The 19,588-nt window shown below is 32.8% G+C and overlaps 3 protein-coding genes across 3 annotated transcripts in view; 1 reads left to right on the top strand and 2 right to left on the bottom strand.

Annotated features, from left to right (window-relative positions):
- Cad99C (cadherin 99C) overlaps nt 1-8,822 on the bottom strand; it is a 154,049-nt gene extending 145,227 nt beyond the window's left edge. Inside the window, exon 1 of the mRNA XM_089695093.1 lies at nt 8,487-8,822. The gene's annotated coding sequence lies outside the window, so the exon portion shown is untranslated. The remainder of the gene's footprint in view (nt 1-8,486) is intronic.
- Nucleotides 8,823-10,105: 1,283 nt separating this feature from the next.
- Nucleotides 10,106-19,588, bottom strand: part of LOC149488531 (suppressor of lurcher protein 1-like) — a gene marked incomplete at its 5' end in the record, with an annotated part of 132,468 nt that continues 122,985 nt past the window's right edge. The window contains 5 exons of the mRNA XM_089695315.1: nt 10,106-10,376; nt 10,915-11,159; nt 11,921-12,128; nt 13,110-13,300; nt 13,513-13,699. Of these exons, the coding sequence (XP_089551441.1) occupies nt 10,312-10,376; nt 10,915-11,159; nt 11,921-12,128; nt 13,110-13,300; nt 13,513-13,699 (896 nt within the window). The remainder of the gene's footprint in view (nt 10,377-10,914; nt 11,160-11,920; nt 12,129-13,109; nt 13,301-13,512; nt 13,700-19,588) is intronic.
- Nucleotides 14,203-19,171, top strand: DNAlig3 (DNA ligase 3). Its single transcript, XM_089695111.1, has 4 exons — nt 14,203-16,022; nt 16,471-16,624; nt 17,461-17,724; nt 18,273-19,171. The coding sequence occupies exons 1-4, from the start codon at nt 14,433-14,435 to the stop codon at nt 19,037-19,039; spliced, it is 2,775 nt and encodes a 924-aa protein (XP_089551237.1). The 5' UTR covers nt 14,203-14,432; the 3' UTR covers nt 19,040-19,171.

Raw genomic sequence — 19,588 nt, 5'->3', positions numbered from 1 at the left:
TCAGTAATTAATTGCCAATTAAAGAAGTTTATATTTTACTAAAATTGTTTAATCGACGCCTTGCTTTTATAAACACAACATTGTCATTAAGAAAACGGGTAAGATTATATCTACGAATAATAATTAATTGCCTTTAATGCTTATGTTTTATCACAGAAGCTTTTATAATAATTTAAACATTCTTAATGTAGAAGGTCATTTGGAGACTCTTTAATAAAGACACGACTAAAGAAACATCTAATCCTTCATAAATCTGATCAGACATACGAACAAAATCGATGGGTGTTCTATTATATTATTATTATTTTTACTAAGCCTTTTAGTTTGTTTATTTTTGAAGACATACCTGTTTCGAAATCGGTCAGCTGTCGCTGCACATCTGCCGTTGTTATATGGCTTGGCTTTAGGGTTGCCACATTTTAACCAAAAATAAAAAACTAAGAAATAAGGCGCAAACTGACTGAAGAGAATTACTTGCGGCTCTCGGACCATATAAGGTATTTTGTGTATCGTATTTTTATATCAATTAACATCCACGTCCCTATTATTTTATCCATATTAGCCCATGATTGGCAACCCTACTTAAGCTTATTGACGAAACCTTGTACCTATAAATAAGTACCTAATAGTTCTTGAAATCATATTGATTACTATCTACAGACTACAGAGTATGAATGTACTCAAATAGAACATAAATTACTACGAAACTGAATTCAAGTCTTCTTCAATAAGTCCTATTTTGGCGCAGCTAAGGTCTCTATAACTTTATTATGACGACCAAATTACGACAAACATTCAAAATTCTTTTCAAACACTGATAGGACAAAAACGTTAAGAAATGAGATAATTATCAAACGCACAAGGAATGCACTCCAAAAACAACTCATCAAAATACATCTCTATTACAATGCAATAAAAGCTATTTTTCTACGTATATGTCAGTCGTGATTTTAAGCTAATTCTCCAATTTGTCATCCACAGCAGTTCGTGCCCAAACCACAGAGCATATAAGATCGATGTGACGTAAACAAGTTTCTATGCAGTCGTCGAATTGTCCTTCAACTAAATGCAGTTGGGCACGGCCTTTGAATTCCTCAAGTAAGATAATGAGATACAAAATCCCACGATTTTAGCCAAATGATAAGTCAGCGTTGCATGCTATTTGACAATAGAGAATGGACAGATTAACTCAAGGAAATGAGAGGCATAAAAATGAAACCTTAAAACAAAGGGTCAAAGTTCTTGGTGTTAACTTTTATTACGAAATGCTTTTTTGTTAAAACAAATTAGGTAAATATACTGAGTAAAAATAGATTCTAATTCTTTTTAAACGGATAGTCAAAGTATTTAGTGTGACGATAAAAATACATAACTCAAAATGGTGAAACAGTTTTTACCTCAATGAATGTGGATGTTAAGATAAAGGACCTTTTAGTTTTTTTACATAACTATTCAGATCTTTTTACATATAAAAAGTGACATCTTGTTTAAAAAAACTTTCCACGTTTGGTAAGAATACAGTAATCTTTTCTTTTTATTGCGTTTTGTCGAGCTGTTGGGTCCATCATTAAAAAACAAAAACAACAGGAGCGGCTTTACGAATAAAATTAGGCAGGTATATTAAAATAAGCTTAGAATAAATTACGTTTGATAAACATATTTTTTTTAAAACAAGATAAATATGTTCAAAACCAAAAACCAGTCATTCATTAGCTGTGATACAGACCTATACCTACTGAAAAGATTTTTAACATTGTCTCATTACGGCAGAGAAGAAACTCTAGGACGTATAAAATCCTACCCACATAAAAAGCCAGTAGGCTAAAACGACACCCATAACTAGTCGGAAAAAATAAACTAATTTCATCAATAATACAGTATAAATAGACCGTGGTAACGATCCGCTATAAAATCGACATTATGTATTCAACAATCCGCACCGAATTAATAAAGACAACATCGAATTTATAATCACGCATATTGTTTAACATATTTGCATAGCTAATGGGTTTTATGTGGAGCAAGGGTATATTAATTGTTTTAAAACTATGACCGGGTGTAATTTGACAAAATTTAGCGATGGTAACTTTATCTTAATGTTGAATCTCATCTAAGCTATAATAGTTTGGAAAAACGCGCGAAAAAAGCGAACGCGATTTGGTAAGTTTAAAAAAAGGAGAATTCAAGCTTAATTTTTTAAGAAGTATACCTACTATATTAATAATATAATATGTATTTTTCGGGATTCCATAGAAAGAGTATTTATCAAAATTGTGTACATTTATCAAATTTATGTTACGTGATTGATGGAATATACTTGGAATAACCGCTTGATGTCTCGCACGCGGTGTCAGACAATAGGACTAAAAAATCTGATATTTCTTAGGAACAAATTACCCACAAAAACTATTATTCACATGTTAAATACTATTGTCTTTATTTAAATATCTTTAAATAGACCATAATCGATTTCTCATTCACAACACGCTTGCAAACAAACACGAAACAATACATCAGCATTGATCGTATATGCATGATGTGTGCTACTAAGACCAATCCTTATAAGGTGTCCATTGAACATCTTATTTTTTTGGCCTATAACGGTACAACTAGAAATGGAAGCTAAATGGATTTTGTGCCTTGTACCTTGAACCGTCACATATTTTATACCAACTCGGTTAAGACATAAATCAGCTAGCATTGCCATTCAGTCTTAACTATATCTATTTAATTATTTGCCAATATTGTTAGCGAATTAAGGCGATTGTAAACTTTACTTACTATTTAAATCATACTCAAGTGTTATTAATCGACGCCTTTTTTCTTAATTATTATTAAAGTATGTTTTTTTCATGATTTTTTATTCACTGTATCCTAAAATAGTCTTGTACAAAAAATATGCCGGATTTATAATCATAACATGTACACAGCTTGTAACTTTCTAAGTTATTCATAAACATGGGAAATTCATTAATTAGTAGTGAATATGAACATAATTAATACATACCCCTATTGATTACTAATTGACATAATTATCAGATAACATACGCATACGCTCTATGTAACCGTACCTAACTATTTTACATACCTATGCACACTGCGATGGGATTTCTGTCTTTGGTTATGATTTATGATGTTTGCTGTCTGCATATGAAACAAAATCCTACATATTATTATTAGAAATCTAAAAAAGGGTCCTTTGGACCTCCCCTACACCCTTAACTCACCCCCCACCCTTGAGGACTTTCGATATGATTATCTGGACATGTCACGGAATAACTGTAGCGATTTTCAAAACTAGGTACACGAATTATTTCCGCTAATGGACCATTTTCGGCTTAATTTTCTCGGGCTATTACTTTGATAACATGCTTCTTTTATCTTCATTAGTCCTACTGCTATCTAGTTACTCGATGGAATCTGGAAAGTTGTAACCTACATCCAAATATCGTATTGATTTCAACTTTATAGAACCGTGAAGAATAACCGATATTACTAACTGTGATATGCAAATTATCTCTCATCTAGGTATATTAATTCACTTTATCAAACACAAACAATAAAAATAATAGTGTTATAATCGATTACAATTTAGTGTCAAGATTCAAGTTAAAAAATACCGTGAATAATCGATTAAACCGAACTCATCGCAAAACATTTACTTACAGTATCTATACACAAAATATCAAGACGTGTCAAAGCGTTTAACAACAAAAAAATTAGACACGGTCAAAACAAAGACGAACCATTATTTTTTGTTAGCAAAATAACGGAACCAATTAAAGGTAATTTTACACCCACGCATGTTTTTATTTGAATTCTTTAGCTTGATGACGAACGTAATAAAAAAAGCTTAGTTAAAATCTTTTGAATTCTTTTTCTTCAAAATTATTTGGCACTAGTTACCTACAGCTAACATTCCGATTCATCCGGTTCAATTGAGTAATCGTGAGTCAACACAAAAGTACTTATTTAGTAACAATCAATACATATAATAAAATTGTAGAAAAGTGATGTCTGTACAATGAAAATATTAAAAAAAAAAATAGCAGGTGTTATTATTAAATCGATCCTGAACCCAAATCTGTAGTTAAAAAAATTTTTGTCTGTTTGTCTGTTTGTCTGTTTGTCGGTTTGTCTGTTTGTCTGTATGTTTGAACACGCTAATCTCAGAAACGGCTTATTCGATTTAGATGCGGTTTTCACTAATATATTGTGGTAAGCTTCATTTAACATTAATTAGTGTTTATTTCATGTCAATCGGTTCATAAATAAAAAAGTTATGACCATTTAAGTAATCACAGCGAACATCTTTACTTTATTACGTGCTAAAGTTATTCCTTGACATGTCCAGATGATCATATCGAAAGTCCCCAGGCGGGGGGGGGCGGGTGGTTATGCTGAGGGGGTAGTAGGGGGGTCAAAGGACCTTTATTTAGATTTTTGCTCATAAGTCTAAAACCTGCACAAATAGCATTATGGTTACTTCTAGGTAAATTTTCTATATAAAAGGTCTTTGAAATTATGTCGTAGGTATTATATTTTTAACCCCCGACGCAAAAAGAGGGGTGTTATGTCCGCTATGTGTGTTAACATGTCTGTCTGTGCCACCGTAGCTCGCTAACGGGTAATACGAATTAGATGCGTTTTTTTTTTGTTACATTAGTTGTTTATTATATTATATAGGGGTAAGTGGGAATGAAAAAAACGAATGTTGTCGGTTATACCCAAGTGATATATCAAATGAAAATAGACGACATGTCAGAAACAATTAGTCAAATTTTATCAAAATCGGTTCATCCATTTATTTGATATAGGGGTAAAAGTGGGAATAAATAAATAAATTTTATCAAATATACTCAATGACCTGACGTGAGAAGAATAATGAGGCATATTTAATCAAAATCGGTTCATCCATTTATTATAATATAGAGGGGTAAAAGTGGGAATGAAAAAAACGAATGTTGTCTGTTATACCCAAGTGATATATCAAATGAAAAAAGACGACCTGTCGGAAACAATAAGTCAAATTTTATCAAAATCGGTTCATCCATTTACTATAATATAGAGGGGTAAAAGTGGGAATGAAAAAAACGAATGCTGTCTGTTATACCAAAGTGATATATCAAATGAAAAAAGACGACCTGTCAGAAACAATAAGTCAAATTTTATCAAAATCGGTTCATCCATTTATTTGATATAGGGGTTAAAGTGGGAATAAATAAATGAATTTTATCAAATATACTCAAGTGACGTATCTAATGAAAGACATGACGTGTAAAGTACAATAAGACATATTTTATCAAAATTGGTTCATCCATTTATTGGATATAATATGTAGGTATAAAAGTGGGAATAAAAGTTGTCAAATATACCCAAGTGGCATATCAAATGAAAGGGCATGACCTGACGTGAGAAGTATAATGAGGCATATTTAATCAAAATCGGTTCATCCATTTATTGATTTATAGCGGTAAAAGTGGGAATGAATAATCGAATGTGGTCAAATAATATATATACTCAAGCGGCATATCAAATGACGTGTGAATTACAATTAGTCATGTTTTATCAAAATCGGTTAATCTGTTTATTACATATAGGGCACCTTAGGGGTGATAGTGGGGATAAATAATCCAAATGGAGTACCAAACGAAAGGATACATGTACATATATGTATAGGTATGATTAGACATGGTTAAGATCAAAATCGGTTCTGCCATTTACTAGGGGTGAAAGGGAAAAGTTGAAAGTCTGTGAAAGTAGAAGGATATGGGAGCGGGAGAATAACCACATCCTGGAAATTTTGAACTCTTCTGTACCTAAGTTTTATAGCTTAGTTTAGTAATAAATTTTACTAACAGTTCTTTTGTGTTATTATTTATTTTATTTCTTAACTGTTACATAATAATCTGTAAGTACCTACTTATAATTTAGTTGTATATGATTTACTCAATAATTGTGTGTTAAGTAGTAACTACTATGCAGTCACTATTCCACGCGAACGAAGTCGCGGGCACAGCTAGTAAATAAAATAATTTTGTAAATTCAGAAGCTCCGGGTTTATCCGTAACTTTAAATAATAGGTATACCTATTACTATCTCTACCTGTACCACAGATGACAGAATAATAACTAGTTGCCTGTACTAGTTTTGACTTCAGATTAAAGTCAATTGAAATTAAACTTAAACCAAGGTTAAAAGTGAATTAAAACTCGTTATAAATAGTTATTATCGAATGTGAGCTTAAAATTAAAGCCATTCTTTGTAAATGGCAATAAAATATATCGAGAATGTTAAGGTCAATATGGCTGGCAACTCACCCAATCACCTCTAGGATATTTAATTTCCTCATATCTTTGCTTTTGTATACTTAAATAATATTTCCAAATATTTACATACTTAAGAATATTAAAAAGTCTAGTTTAGTCAAGGTCTATTCAGTTGGTTTTAGTCGTGCAAAATACCTACCTAACCAATAAAAATGAATGTGAAGATGAACACAGGTGTTAGCTATTTCCAACTTCTAATTACCTAGGTAAGTTCCAGAACAGCTGTTGATTAGTTATTATTGTTATAGATATTTATTGAGTAGGTAAATTACTTCTAACTGCAATTACAATTTATAGCCTTATATAGCGTATTTTAAAATGTGATAAGTGCAGTGGGAACGACTATTGTAATATCAGTTCTGTTCTTATAGTTAACAACAAGTTTCAAAAACTTTATTCCTTATAAATTATAATATCTGCAGATACCTACAATACTCACGTAAAACTAAAAACAACATCAACACCTAGTTAATACCTACGAGCACTAATAAGTTTAGATTCGTATTTCAACAAACGTCCGCGTCACCATTAAAATCCTCCGGAGCATTCGTCTGGAAGTTGGAACAACTCCGTGTTCGGTGTTACATCACAAAAATAACAGTTATGTGGTCTAATCGTCACTTGAGGGTTTAATTGAAAATCATTCAAACTATCGCAACGATTGATAATTAATTACGCTTCGACATCGGTAACGAGCGGCATCCGTTCTTTAATCATTACACGGTTCTCACCTGATAATTTAATGCTGAGAAAAATATATTTAGTACAGATGAGACTAGGCGAATACAAGTTAGTTAATAAGACTTTACGCAACACGCAAAAGTTTTCAAGATTATTTTGTGGGTTTGGACTGCGTCGAAGAACTTTTTGGTGAGTTCCTAATTTCCTGTTACACATAGGTAGTTAGGTAAGTATATTATTTAGAAATGAACTGAGATAATATAGCTATCAAGTTATCATAATATTTATAATATAATAATATCTATAATAAAAGCGTAAAAAAAATCGTGCGAAAAGCTTTCATATCATTATGTACCTATGTACCTACATATCTGCCTAAATTGTGTTATTTACATATTGTGTTCCATGTGAAAAAGGTAAATAGGTAGGTGGTAGGTACCTAAATAACTTTTAGTTTTTCTTTTTAGTCATCATAGGTACCTAGGTAGGATAGAGCAGTGGTGGCTCAGTGGTGAGACCTCGGACTTCGAATCGATAAGTCCGGGGTTCGAGACCAGGCGAGCGCGCAGGAAATAAATTGATTTTTTAATTTATCTGCGCATGTTGTAACATCACCACTGCTCGAACGGTGAAGGAAAACATCGTGAGGAAACCGACATGTCGAAGAATCAAAAGTTCGACGACATGTCATCCGCCAACCCGCACTTGGCCAGCGTGGTGGATTATGGCCTGTAGTCTGTACCCTCATAGGAGGCCCGTGTCCCAGCAGTGGGAACGTATATGGGCTGATGATGAGGTACCTAGGTAGGTAGCGGAAAGATGGAAGAGGAGGTTAGGTTAGGATCTATATCTATATCTAATCTAAACGTTAGTTTAGTCTACTAACAAATGAGCAATACTATGATCATCTAATCATTTAATATTATATAATATCCCAATAGCAATTTATCAATAATGGCACCGGCCTACAAGTAGCTTGAGGCTTATTTTGTGAAATAACTCTCGGGGTAAGTGTTTATGTTTAATATAAAATTACAATCAATTTTAATAATGATAGGGCACCATTTTGTTTTAAAAGATATTATCATGATATAATTATGCATAATATTTAGATAAAATCATTCAAGTTGTTGTTTTTGTATGTTTCTAAATCGTAAAGCAAAAAATTATAGGTAGGTAGGCACACCTAGGTAGTTTAAGTTTTAATATCTTGTTTACATGTTAAATTTGTTTGTTACACCAAATCTTTGTTTACATAAATCAAAGACTATTTTAAGCATTTTAAACGGTTCAATACAGAATAATGAGACTTTCAAAAAGTTGCAAAACAACGCGTTGTCAACTATACCAAACGCGTGTCGAACTTTTTTAATTGATCGTCAAACAATACCATATAAATATTAAAACGTAAGCTTCAAAATATGAACTACATATTGATACGTGCCATTGATAGAATAATAAAAATAAAAAACTTACATTTAACAAAATAGGGCTTATTGTCCACCTGCTTTTAGGGTACGGAGGCTGTATCGGCGCCTACTGGAATGTGACACCTGTGTCCACAATAACAGATCCAACACAACAATCCACACTAGTTTAAAAGATAACTCCGATTCTTTCACACAAAAATCTAATACGATTGCCGAAAACTGCTAAAAGTACACAAGTCGTGAAAAGTTCCCGCACAAAACGCTTCAATCGCACACTACCGTATCCACTAGCGGCTAAACTCGTACTGAAGTGACGTCACATTATCTAGAGAGGGGACTGGCCTGAGTCTGAGGTGAGACAGCAAATGAACGGAACACCGGCACCGTACAATCAGCGCCCCCACAGTCCACACACCTGCTAGCTATACGATGCAAGTTTGCTACGATTGCAAGTTGCAGTGTTTTGCTCAAGTAAGCTTGCGCAACTCCGGTAAAATTTAAACCGCAGCAGGAAGAAAATGTTTGCGAATTATGTTCTTTTGTCACGTTGCGTCTAGAGCAACAATAAACCTTTAAATTGTATACTGTTATTGCTCATTATTGTGTCAAAATTAGCTTTGAATTATAATAATTCGAAAGTAGACTAAGTACTTATTGGAAGATATATTAGAATGAATGCTTTAATAAATAACAAGCAATGATTTGTGTATTCTTGTTTTTAATGCTGTAAAATTAGGCTCAGAAATATTAAATACATCACAACTTACCTACTAAGTTACGTCGTACGTAATAGGTATTAGGTAGGTACGTAAATTACGATCAGTGAAATGTTACCAGTATAGTGAGACCTCCCACCTTACCTCCCACATAATATAATATTAGCATCGAGCTACGGATGGCCAAGCATTTTTTCAATTATGGACAACCTATTTCTGATTAAGTAAATGCAACTTTAGGTTCTGTACTTAATGTATTCGTTTTTAAGTTAAAAAATAGGAACATTGTAGAAATAACGTTAATTTATTCATATTTTGTATTTAACCTTCGAAATTTATTGCTTTTAAATTATTGTACCCTTGATTGTACCTAAAGCCACAGAATATAATATAATAGTACTACGTACTAAAGCATTTACTTATCGTGGTTATCTCATATTGAGTACCTACTTTCCTATATTAATACATTATAATTGAGATTATAATATCTCTACTCCTACAGTTAGATGAATTTTTTGGCTAAATTGTAGTTTGCAAGTTGCAACAATATTGAAATCAAATTAATAGAATATATTATTATGCGTACTAATCTGCTTAGTTACATGAAAGATTTTCTATAGGTTCGAATTCCGCGTACTATATACTTTACTGACTGACGAAAAAAGGAGGTTCCCAATTAGATTGTATTTTTTTGGAATTGTTACCTCAGAACTTTCGACTGACTGAACCGATTTTGATAATGTTAAAATCGGTCTAGTTCCTCCAATGTTAAGGCATTTTGTTTCTTTTTTTAAATAATTTATATGTAACCCATCTCATCTCATCATATCTCATTCAATAGCCAAGGCGTGCCTTTACCAAAAGGTTGATATAAGAACTCCTGAAGGTTCTTATTGTGTTTTCTTTAAGAATATGATTAAAGGTAGGTAAAAAAAATAAAATCACAACAAAATTTAATATAATTTATTTATAATACGTGCCTGCGTGAATAAAACATTATTGTGTCGTATTGCTTTACTGGTAATAGGAAAGTTTACCATTTGCTTATAGAAAATATTGAATTCCTACGATTTAAATACAAGTGTATGGCACAGGCTATGGTACAAAATGTACAGGATTAGTCTACCTATTTATAATAACCTAATATCACTTGATTTAATGATATAGCCGATGAAGGTGAGTTAAAATGATGACTAGGAGTAGTAAACACAACCGCAACGCTGAAATGAAAAAAAAACATTATTGATTACATTAAAAAGCGGACAATGTATTAAATTTATGTTAAAACTAGCGGTTCGCCCCGGCTTCGTCCGTGGTACATATTTCGCAATGAAAGGTAGCCTATGTTCTTTCTAAGGGTCTAAAGATTATCTGTGCCAAATTTCATCAAAATCGGTCCAGTAGTTTATGCGTGAAAACCATACATACATACAAACTTTTTCCTTACATATTAGTATAGATTGAGAACTATATGTTAAAATTGTGTTGTCGTCTTTTAAATCTTATCACTTCGATCTAAAAATTATGTAGGTAACTGTCGGTACTCGGTGCATGAATCGGTTCAAGTCTTTGGTCTTATCCTATCTGTTAGATTATTATTTTAGTTCGGGTTCTATGCTTTGTTTCAGTAGTATTTTAATATCTATCTCATAAGCGGTGTTTTTAAATTTCACAAGTTCAATATTGACGTTCTATAAATTTTACAACCAGTTACTTCAGTATCTAATTCTTAATCAATCATTAACAATAAATACTAACGGAAGAGTGATGATGCGTAATCCGACATTGGAGCTTGATATTCATCAGATGCTTCTAAAAATTGATAGATCGCTTTGAAGCCAGTCCCATCTAATCGATCGTTCGATCGGAATGTCACTTTGAAGAAGTTTCGTTCGGATTCCACGTGGAATTCCTTTTGCTGACCACAGTATCTTCCGTATCTATTGTCTTCAGTCATATAATTGGAAAATTCTACGTAATCACTCGCTGAAACTGCTTCACACCTGAAAATTTAATAGATTTGTGTTAGATATTGATTACTTAAAGAACTGCAAGTAGTTTAAAAATATTTCGTTTACTTAGATGGAATATAAATTAAATTGGAATTGGGATCATTTTTTTTATAAACTCTATTACTTCTGAGTCTTCTGAGTCTGAGAAATTAAAATGTGTGGAAAATTCGACTTAAATAAGCAAAATATAGAATATGATCTTATGATCATACCTACTTGTTCTATAAATATAAGACAAATTCGTTCTGCGTTTTTTTTAATTCATTTTTCTAATTGCTTTTAGGCGACCGATTGAAGTAACTGTAAGTATTTGTGCAGTAAGTAGTTTGAGTAATTAAATCGTTATTAAGTAATATGTAATCAACCTCGGTAGTCGGCATCATATGATTAAAGTACACTTTATTATTACTATTTTAAAATCATTAATTGATTCCACCTTTATCATGTTTGCGCTATAAACAAGAGTGTAATACGCCAACAAGCTATCCAACGCATATTAATTTTAAAAAGACGCAAATTTATTGATTTGGTCATACTATTTTGATGGTCCCTGTATTACATAATATGTATTATATTTATTTGTAAATTTGGACTCCATAATGAAAAACATATTTTAAGAAAAAAGTGTAATTAGCTCTCATTTTAGCTCTGTGGTTTTTGGTAACGTATATGTTACTCTATGTTTTGTATTTTACCCGTTTTCTTTTTACTGTATATTTGTTTTGGTACTTAATAAATGAAATTAAACTTACGGAGATACACCCTCAATATCAAAGTGTGTGAAATGCAGATGCACTTTCTCAGTCTGTCCGCCGTGGAAGAAGTACGAGCACTCCGTATCCCGCGGGTACGGGCCGGGCGAGTTTGGAGACGCGAACGTTCCATTCCGTGCCTCACTGCTGTTGAACACGAACGCGCAGGGGAACTCTTTGAGCTGCCTACCCGATGATATGCCGAAGTCTGGAAGTGAAATGTTATAGATATAAGGTAAATTTGCGTGATATCATAGAGATGAAAACTTTTTTGTTTGTAACAAATAAATTGTGAAACTACTGATCGCGTAAACCTAGGCACAGGTCGGGTAAACGGCTAGTCTATACATATAATAAATCTGTAGAAGGGTCATTTCTGTACATTGAAAATATTGAAAAAATAAATAGCAGTGTTACTGGATCGATACCAAACCCAAATATGTGATTAAAAAATTTTTTGTCTGTCTGTCTGTCTGTCTGTCTGTCTGTCTGTCTGTCTGTATGTGAAGACATCACGTGAAAACTACCGGTTCGATTTCGATGAAACTTGGTATAATTATACCTTATTATCCTGGGCGTAAAATAGGATACTTTTTATCCTGGAAAAATACGTAGAAAAAAAATTAATCTTAATTTTTCAGTTTTACCCATAGACGTTGTTCTGTAGAACCGCGAACACGTTGCGTATTATTATTGGCCTAGCCGTATTTGGGTCCAATAGATATTTATAAGATGTCATTGTCAGAGTTACTCAAAATGGAGAAATAAACCATCCACGCGAAGACCTACATCCGCGCGGACGGAGTCACGGGCGGAAGCTAGTATAGAATATAATTAAAACTAGAAAACTATGCAATGTGTACGTCAAATTCTAGCGTTAAAACACAATACGATAATAAGACTGGACAATGTTGAAAAAGTCTGGGTCCGTGTTTTCTTTATATTCTCATAATCAAAATACCTACTTTTTGTTTGGACTATAATAATATGTACCTTAAAAATATTAAAATTGTTAGTCAAAAATTAATATTTTGAGTTACAATAATTTTGCAATGCAGTATGCTATGCTATGTTAATGCATGTTTTCAAATGATGAAAAGATGTCCAAAAAGTATAAATTGCGGTTTTTTTGTAAAATTAGTTTTGCGTAATTTCATAGAAGATTAAAATTTTTAATTTACATACTTACTTTCAACAAATGAATATGATATCTTGAATCCCCTAGCATGCCTCGACGACTGCGTTCCTCGAAACTCCAACATGAGTTTTGGACCGTTCGACATAATCGGTTTCGGGAGATCAACACCGCAGAATGTGGCAACATTTTCTAAACGCCCGTCCACACTGATAAAAGTTTGAAGGGAATCAATGTTCGTGCAACTGAAATTGAAATATTTTTTATGAATTAAATGCTTATTGTAAGTATGTAATTATTTTAAATTAAGTATAATTTCAAAGTAAAACTTAATTATTACAGAATGAAACATATGAAATTCCACAATATCATTCGGAAAAGGTAATCCATTTAATTAAATAACAAACATTAAACAATCAAAACAATATTAATTATTATGTAACAAATTTGAACTTACTCTAAAGATCCGTCAGCGGATTTATATAAAAAGAAGTCTTGAAATATTAGTCTAATTCTCTCTTTTCCTCTCCCAAAGAACTCGTAATGGCAATGTGTATTTGATGGATAAGCAAGGGGATAGTGTGGTGAAGTTAAAGTGCCATGCTTCGATCCATCGCTGTTAAATTCTTGGTGGCACGATGAAGCTGAAAAATAAAATTATAATTTTATTATAAAAGAATAGGTATCATTAAATCTATTGGAGCTTGAAATATTTATTCCAAATTGAAATTTGGACACAAACGAAACTTAATATCGTTTTGTTTTGTGTTTGTGATATTTTTGAGTATTGCATTTTTAATAAAATAAAAATGCTACGCGGGTAAAACCACGAGGCGCAGCTATAGGTCTTAATAAATTATGTTATTATGATATTATTTTGAATTATTAAATTTCAACTGAAACGTTTCGTATTCGTATAATCTATACGCATTACGCATGCGTTGTAAGTTGAAGAATCGATTGGGGCCATACGCTTGGCTAGATTCGGTGGCTAGTACCAGTGTAACAGTGTTTATTACTATTCTTAAATAAAATAATTAATATGCTTTAGGTCGAACGGAAAAAAAAATTACATTCAATTTGTGACAACATATTCTTCCTGAACGAGAAAATATATGTCAGACGTCATGTTGAAACTCTCAACCTCGCTCTCAACTGTCAAAACATCAAAGTCAAAATTCAAGTGTCTACGTCAAGCTTTAAAAACATTTTCAAAATGCGGAAAATTGCAATTTAATTAATCATCGAATATAATTTAATCACAACGTTATATTGCTTAAATTAAGACTAAATCCATGCAAGTTTTTGCTTGCAAAATTTTTGTTATTGTGATGTACATTTATTAATTTACTCGAATTATAGTTTATCATAATAATCATGACTGATTTTACACCGTTTTTCGTTGATCGGGCTAAAGGCGCCAGAGCTTCGTGCAAAGGATGTAAGGGAAATTGTCCGAGTGGAGAATTACGCCTCGCTAAAGTTGTACCCAGTCCATATGGAGAGAATCAACACATGAAATCATGGCACCACATAGATTGTCTAATGAACGCTTTGCTCAAGCAAAGACCCGCCACAAAACGCATAGACTCTATTGACGATATAGGAAATTGGGCAAATATAAGCAAAGATGACCAGGAATACATATTGAAGAAGATTAATGAAATGGAGAAATTGTATGCAGATAAACACAGTGGCAAGTATACAGCTAAGGTGTTGAAGAATGAGTCTTCAGCCCCATTGATTAAACGGGCTCCTTCACCAAGTAAAATTAATGATAGCTCCGAAATACAAACAGAGGATAATATGTTTTCTACTTTTTACTCTTTGTGTAAAAAAATATCAAAGGTAGATGCATACACTGAAAAAACTGCAGTTGTTAACAACTTTTTTACCAAAGGCTGTGATGGTAAGAAATACCAAGGTGATTTAGTGTTATGGTGTAAAATGTTGTTACCACAAGTTTCAAAACGGGTTTACAATTTGAAAAGCAAACAATTGGTAAAATTATTTTCGAGGATCTTCAACACGGATCATGACGACATGTTAACACATTTAGAACAAGGCGATGTTGCAGATACAATCCAAAACTTCTTTTCCAAATCCAGATCTATACAGCCAGCAAAACAGAGTACTTTAACGATTCATGACATAGAAAACTTTTTAGACGACTTGTCAAAACTTACAAAGGAAGATGAACAGATATATCATTTCAAGAAAATTGTAAAGAAATGCACATTAAACGATATAACCATGTTGATAAGGCTTATTAAAGGGGACTTAAGAATTAATGCTGGGCCAAAACACATTCTTGAAGGAGTCCATCCAGATGCATACAAAGTTTTTCAAACTTCAAGGGATTTGGACATGGTATTAGACAAAGTTCTACCTACAAGTAGCAATGTGAAACATAAAGACGCTACACAGAAAACGGTCCAAGCAAAACTGAGTTTGATGACTCCAATCCTCCCAATGTTAGCAGAAGCGTGTAAGTCTGTAGAAATGGCTATGAAAAAATGTCCAAACGGAATGTTCTCTGAAATAAAATATGATGGTGAAAGAGTGCAAGTCCATAAAAAGGGCAGCGAGTTTAAATACTTCTCTCGAGCCCTAAAACCTGTGATGCCTCATAAAGTGAATCATTTCAAGGATTATCTGCCGAAAGCCTTTCCTAAAGGGGAGGATATGATTTTGGATGCAGAAGTATTGATGGTAGATGTGAATACCGGGAAACCCTTACCCTTTGGTACTTTGGGTGTGCACAAACAGTCTGAATTTAAAGACGCTCAAGTATGCTTGTATGTGTTTGATTGTTTGTATTATAACGGGGAGGTGTTAATGGATATGCCCATTAAGAAGAGGAGACAAATACTCTATGATAATATGGTGGAAGTCAAAAACCACGTTATGTTCTCTGAACAGCAGTTAATAAGGAAACCAGCTGATTTAGCAAATATGATTGCCGAGGTAACTATGATTTCTTTTAATTTATTCAAATGTTTATTGTTATAAAACAAGATTAAAGATAAATAATTGATATGAAATTTGTACAGGTTTTTATATGAAGCCATATCAAACAGATTCTTCTTTTTTATATTTTAAGAATTTTAGAATATTATGAATTATTTAAAACTAGCTTTCCGCCCGCGGCTTCGCCCGCGTTTTCAAAGAAAAACCCGTTCCCGCAGGATTTCCGGGATAAAACCTATCCTATGTCCTTTCTCGGGTATCAAAATATCTCTATACCAAATTTCATGCAATGGTGATTGAGTAACAGACAGGCAGACAGAGTTACTTTCGCATTTATAATATTAGTATGGATTGCAAATGACTGTTATAGACATTAAAATCAAACCAATTTATAAAAAAATATTTTTCGTACAATTTCATAATATTAGGATTATAATTATTACAGGTTCTTCAACTAGGATTAGAAGGCTTGGTATTAAAAGATCTGGAATCCACATATGAGCCTGGCAAGCGACATTGGCTGAAAGTAAAAAAGGATTATTTGTTTGGCGGAGCAATGGCAGATACTGCTGATCTTGTTGTTTTGGGAGCTTGGTTTGGTAAATAATCTTTCTATTTACTTATGGTACTTCCTACTTCCTACTTATATTGCAAATGTTAGTATCAACATAATATGAATGTATGCTATTCTTTGAGATATAGGCACTGCACAAATTTTGTTCATACTTGGCAGTGAAGTAGATATGTATTAGAATAACAGCGAAACATAACTACTTAAATATAATTAGAGTGAATTGAACTTTTCATTTGAAATGTGTTATTATTAAAAAAATAATTTACCATATTTTTTATACGAAATTTATCATGATTTTTTGTTTATATTTTTTGTATACAGGGTGAAAGGTAAGACGTTTGACGAATTTAGACAGGAGCTTCTACTCATGAAACTGAACAACTTTTGTTCTACAACTTTGCTGAATTCGTAGAAAAAAATTTGGACTTTGTATGGAAATCGGTCAGCTGATTAGCGAAGTTTCCTTACAAAGTCCAATTTTTTTTTTACGAATTCAGCAAAGTTGTAGAACAAAAGTTGTTCAGTTTGATGAGAAGAAGCTCCTGTCTAAATTTGTCAAATGTCTTACCTTTCACCCTGTATAATTAAGCTTTCCCTAAATAAGAGCAATTCTAAAACATATACAGCTAAGCATATATATCAAAGAAGAACTATGTAAAGAATAGTTTTAATAGCACCCTATGACTGCTTATTGTTTCTTCAGTTTAAATTTTTATGATTATGTTATCTTTGAATAATTTATATTAACAACATTCATTTGTAATCTCTGTAATAGATCAGTATTTTTTATTAGAAAATAGGAAGCTAAAATTGTAATAGAAAATATATTGTTTATTCTAACAATTTACAATATCATTACAGGAACAGGAAAGAAAGGTGGAATGATGTCTGTCTTTCTCATGGGCTGTTTAGATACTCGTCGAAATAAATGGGTGACAGTAACAAAAGTTCATACTGGCCATGATGATAGTACATTGGAGAGATTACAGAAGGAATTAGGTCCTATTATGGTCAAAATATCGCAAGACTATAATAAGGTGCCTTCATGGTTAGATTGTAATAAGGGAATGGTCCCGGATTTTGTTGCTCAAGACCCCAAGAATCAACCAGTTTGGGAAATTACAGGTAATATTCCATTCCATTACAGTCTCCATTTTTATTGAAATTGATATTTTAGGTTTTATGGCATCCAAATGCTTTATAAATATAATTTTATAAAGAATACTAGCGGCCCGCCCCGGCTTCGCCCGTGGTACATATTATGAAAAATAGATGTTGGCCGATTCTCAGACTTACCCGATATGCACAGAAAATTTCATGAGAATCGGTCCACCCGTTTCGGAGGAGTATGCAGACTAACATTGTGACACGAGAATTTTATATATAAGATAAAAAATTCGATCACGAGGCGGGACTCAAACCCGCATCCTTTCGCGCCATTCCGGGGCGGATGCCTGACTACCTAACTAACTCGGCCACTCGTGACCCGCCAGAGCGATCGAATTTATTCTATTCTTTCAGTTTTATGTGTCTAAGGGACACACCGCGCGCAATCTATTGAGATGATAAACAACCATCTCAACCAATATGAAACACTTTTCAGTGAATACAATATTGTAACGATGGAACACGACCTTTTTTGTTGATATTGAGATGTTAATCTTTATTTCCAGGAACTGAACTGACAAAAGCAAATCTTCACACGGCAGATGGCATTTCAGTTAGGTTCCCGAGGGTTACAAGAATAAGAGATGACAAAGACTGGAAAACAGCTACCAATCTAGATGAGCTGAAACATCTGTACAAAACATCGAAAGAAAAAACAGACGTTTCGCTTTTAAACAAACTAGCAGCAAGCACATCTGATGAATCTCCTCCAAAGAAACCTAAGCTTAGCCCCAAAAAAGCAGGAAATTTAGACAACTTTATTGTAAAGAAGAAAATTAAAACGTCGCCAGATGAAAAAATGCGTCCCTCACCAATTCACGAAACTAAAGTTAAGAAGAAAAGACGGAAATCGGAAGAACCTGATACATCTACAGAAGATAAAGTATCAGATATAAGTGGTTGTAGCGATAAAACTATAGACACGTCTTCTTCCAGAAATCAACAGATATTGCCAGACAATCCTCTACCAGATGTATTCAAGCATAAGAAAATAGGTTTCTACCCTGACTTCATAAGCATACCTGAGAATGAAAGGAATATATTCGAAAGACATTGGATTGCATATGGCGGATCTGTTGTGAAATCTATAAAACATATGGATGTGGACTATGTAGTTCACAATGAAGCAGAAATCGATTTCAAGAAAATGCAAAAATTAAAACGAAAGTTGCCAGACGATGTTCGACATGTTACAAAAAGCTGGTTAATAGGATGTATCAATAATGTTAAATTGGAGAATACAACTAATTTCGCCGTGTCTGTAAATCCTTAGCATGTATTTTTTAATGGTCTTTTGCTATTATTCCCTGTTGGCTGTTATGAATTTGTTAAATGATATTTATGCCAGATAATGTTTTTATTACGTGGCTTTGACGATCTGTGGTATCAATAAATACTATTATTTTATAAATTGTTTTATTTTTATTAATAAAATGAGTAGGTACAATCAATTATTACTTTGCAGATCCGATCTCCAATTTCATATTATTTAAACAACTTTATGAACTTGGAGAAAATAACTAAAATAAATAAAGTCTTCCTTTCTTTCTATATCATGTTCTATAATAATAAATGCATTTCAGCAACTGTACTTTTTAATAATTTTATCAAAATGTCAACGATTGCTTTATCAGTCTGCAGGGATCTTACATTTCAATACCGTGAGACCGAGTCACAAAATTATCAAAGGTACGAATATATATACTATATTCATGAGGAAGCGGGTAGGATTTGTAATTTCTGCTAAACCGAAAGTGTGTAAATGTTTACACATATGCTATTCGGTTTTCGTTACCAAACTGCTCCGCGTACGAAAGCATAG

Source organism: Colias philodice, chromosome 5, assembly GCF_061535455.1.
Source record: "Colias philodice isolate Cphi_HAF_F1 chromosome 5, ilColPhil1 Martin Lab GWU primary, whole genome shotgun sequence".
In the NCBI taxonomy this organism is placed as follows: Eukaryota; Metazoa; Arthropoda; class Insecta; order Lepidoptera; family Pieridae; genus Colias; species Colias philodice.
The sequence above is the reverse complement of the archived record's forward strand: the minus strand, read 5'-3'. Positions and strand labels throughout refer to the sequence as shown.

Bases quoted from the DNA above. Each gene is read 5' to 3' on its own strand.
- DNAlig3 (XM_089695111.1), top strand. From the start codon at position 14,433: ATGACTGATTTTACACCGTTTTTCGTTGATCGGGCTAAAGGCGCCAGA. The intron at 16,023-16,470 runs GTAACTATGATT...TAATTATTACAG, and splicing joins TAGCAAATATGATTGCCGAG to GTTCTTCAACTAGGATTAGA. The intron at 16,625-17,460 runs GTAAATAATCTT...ATATCATTACAG, and splicing joins TGTTTTGGGAGCTTGGTTTG to GAACAGGAAAGAAAGGTGGA.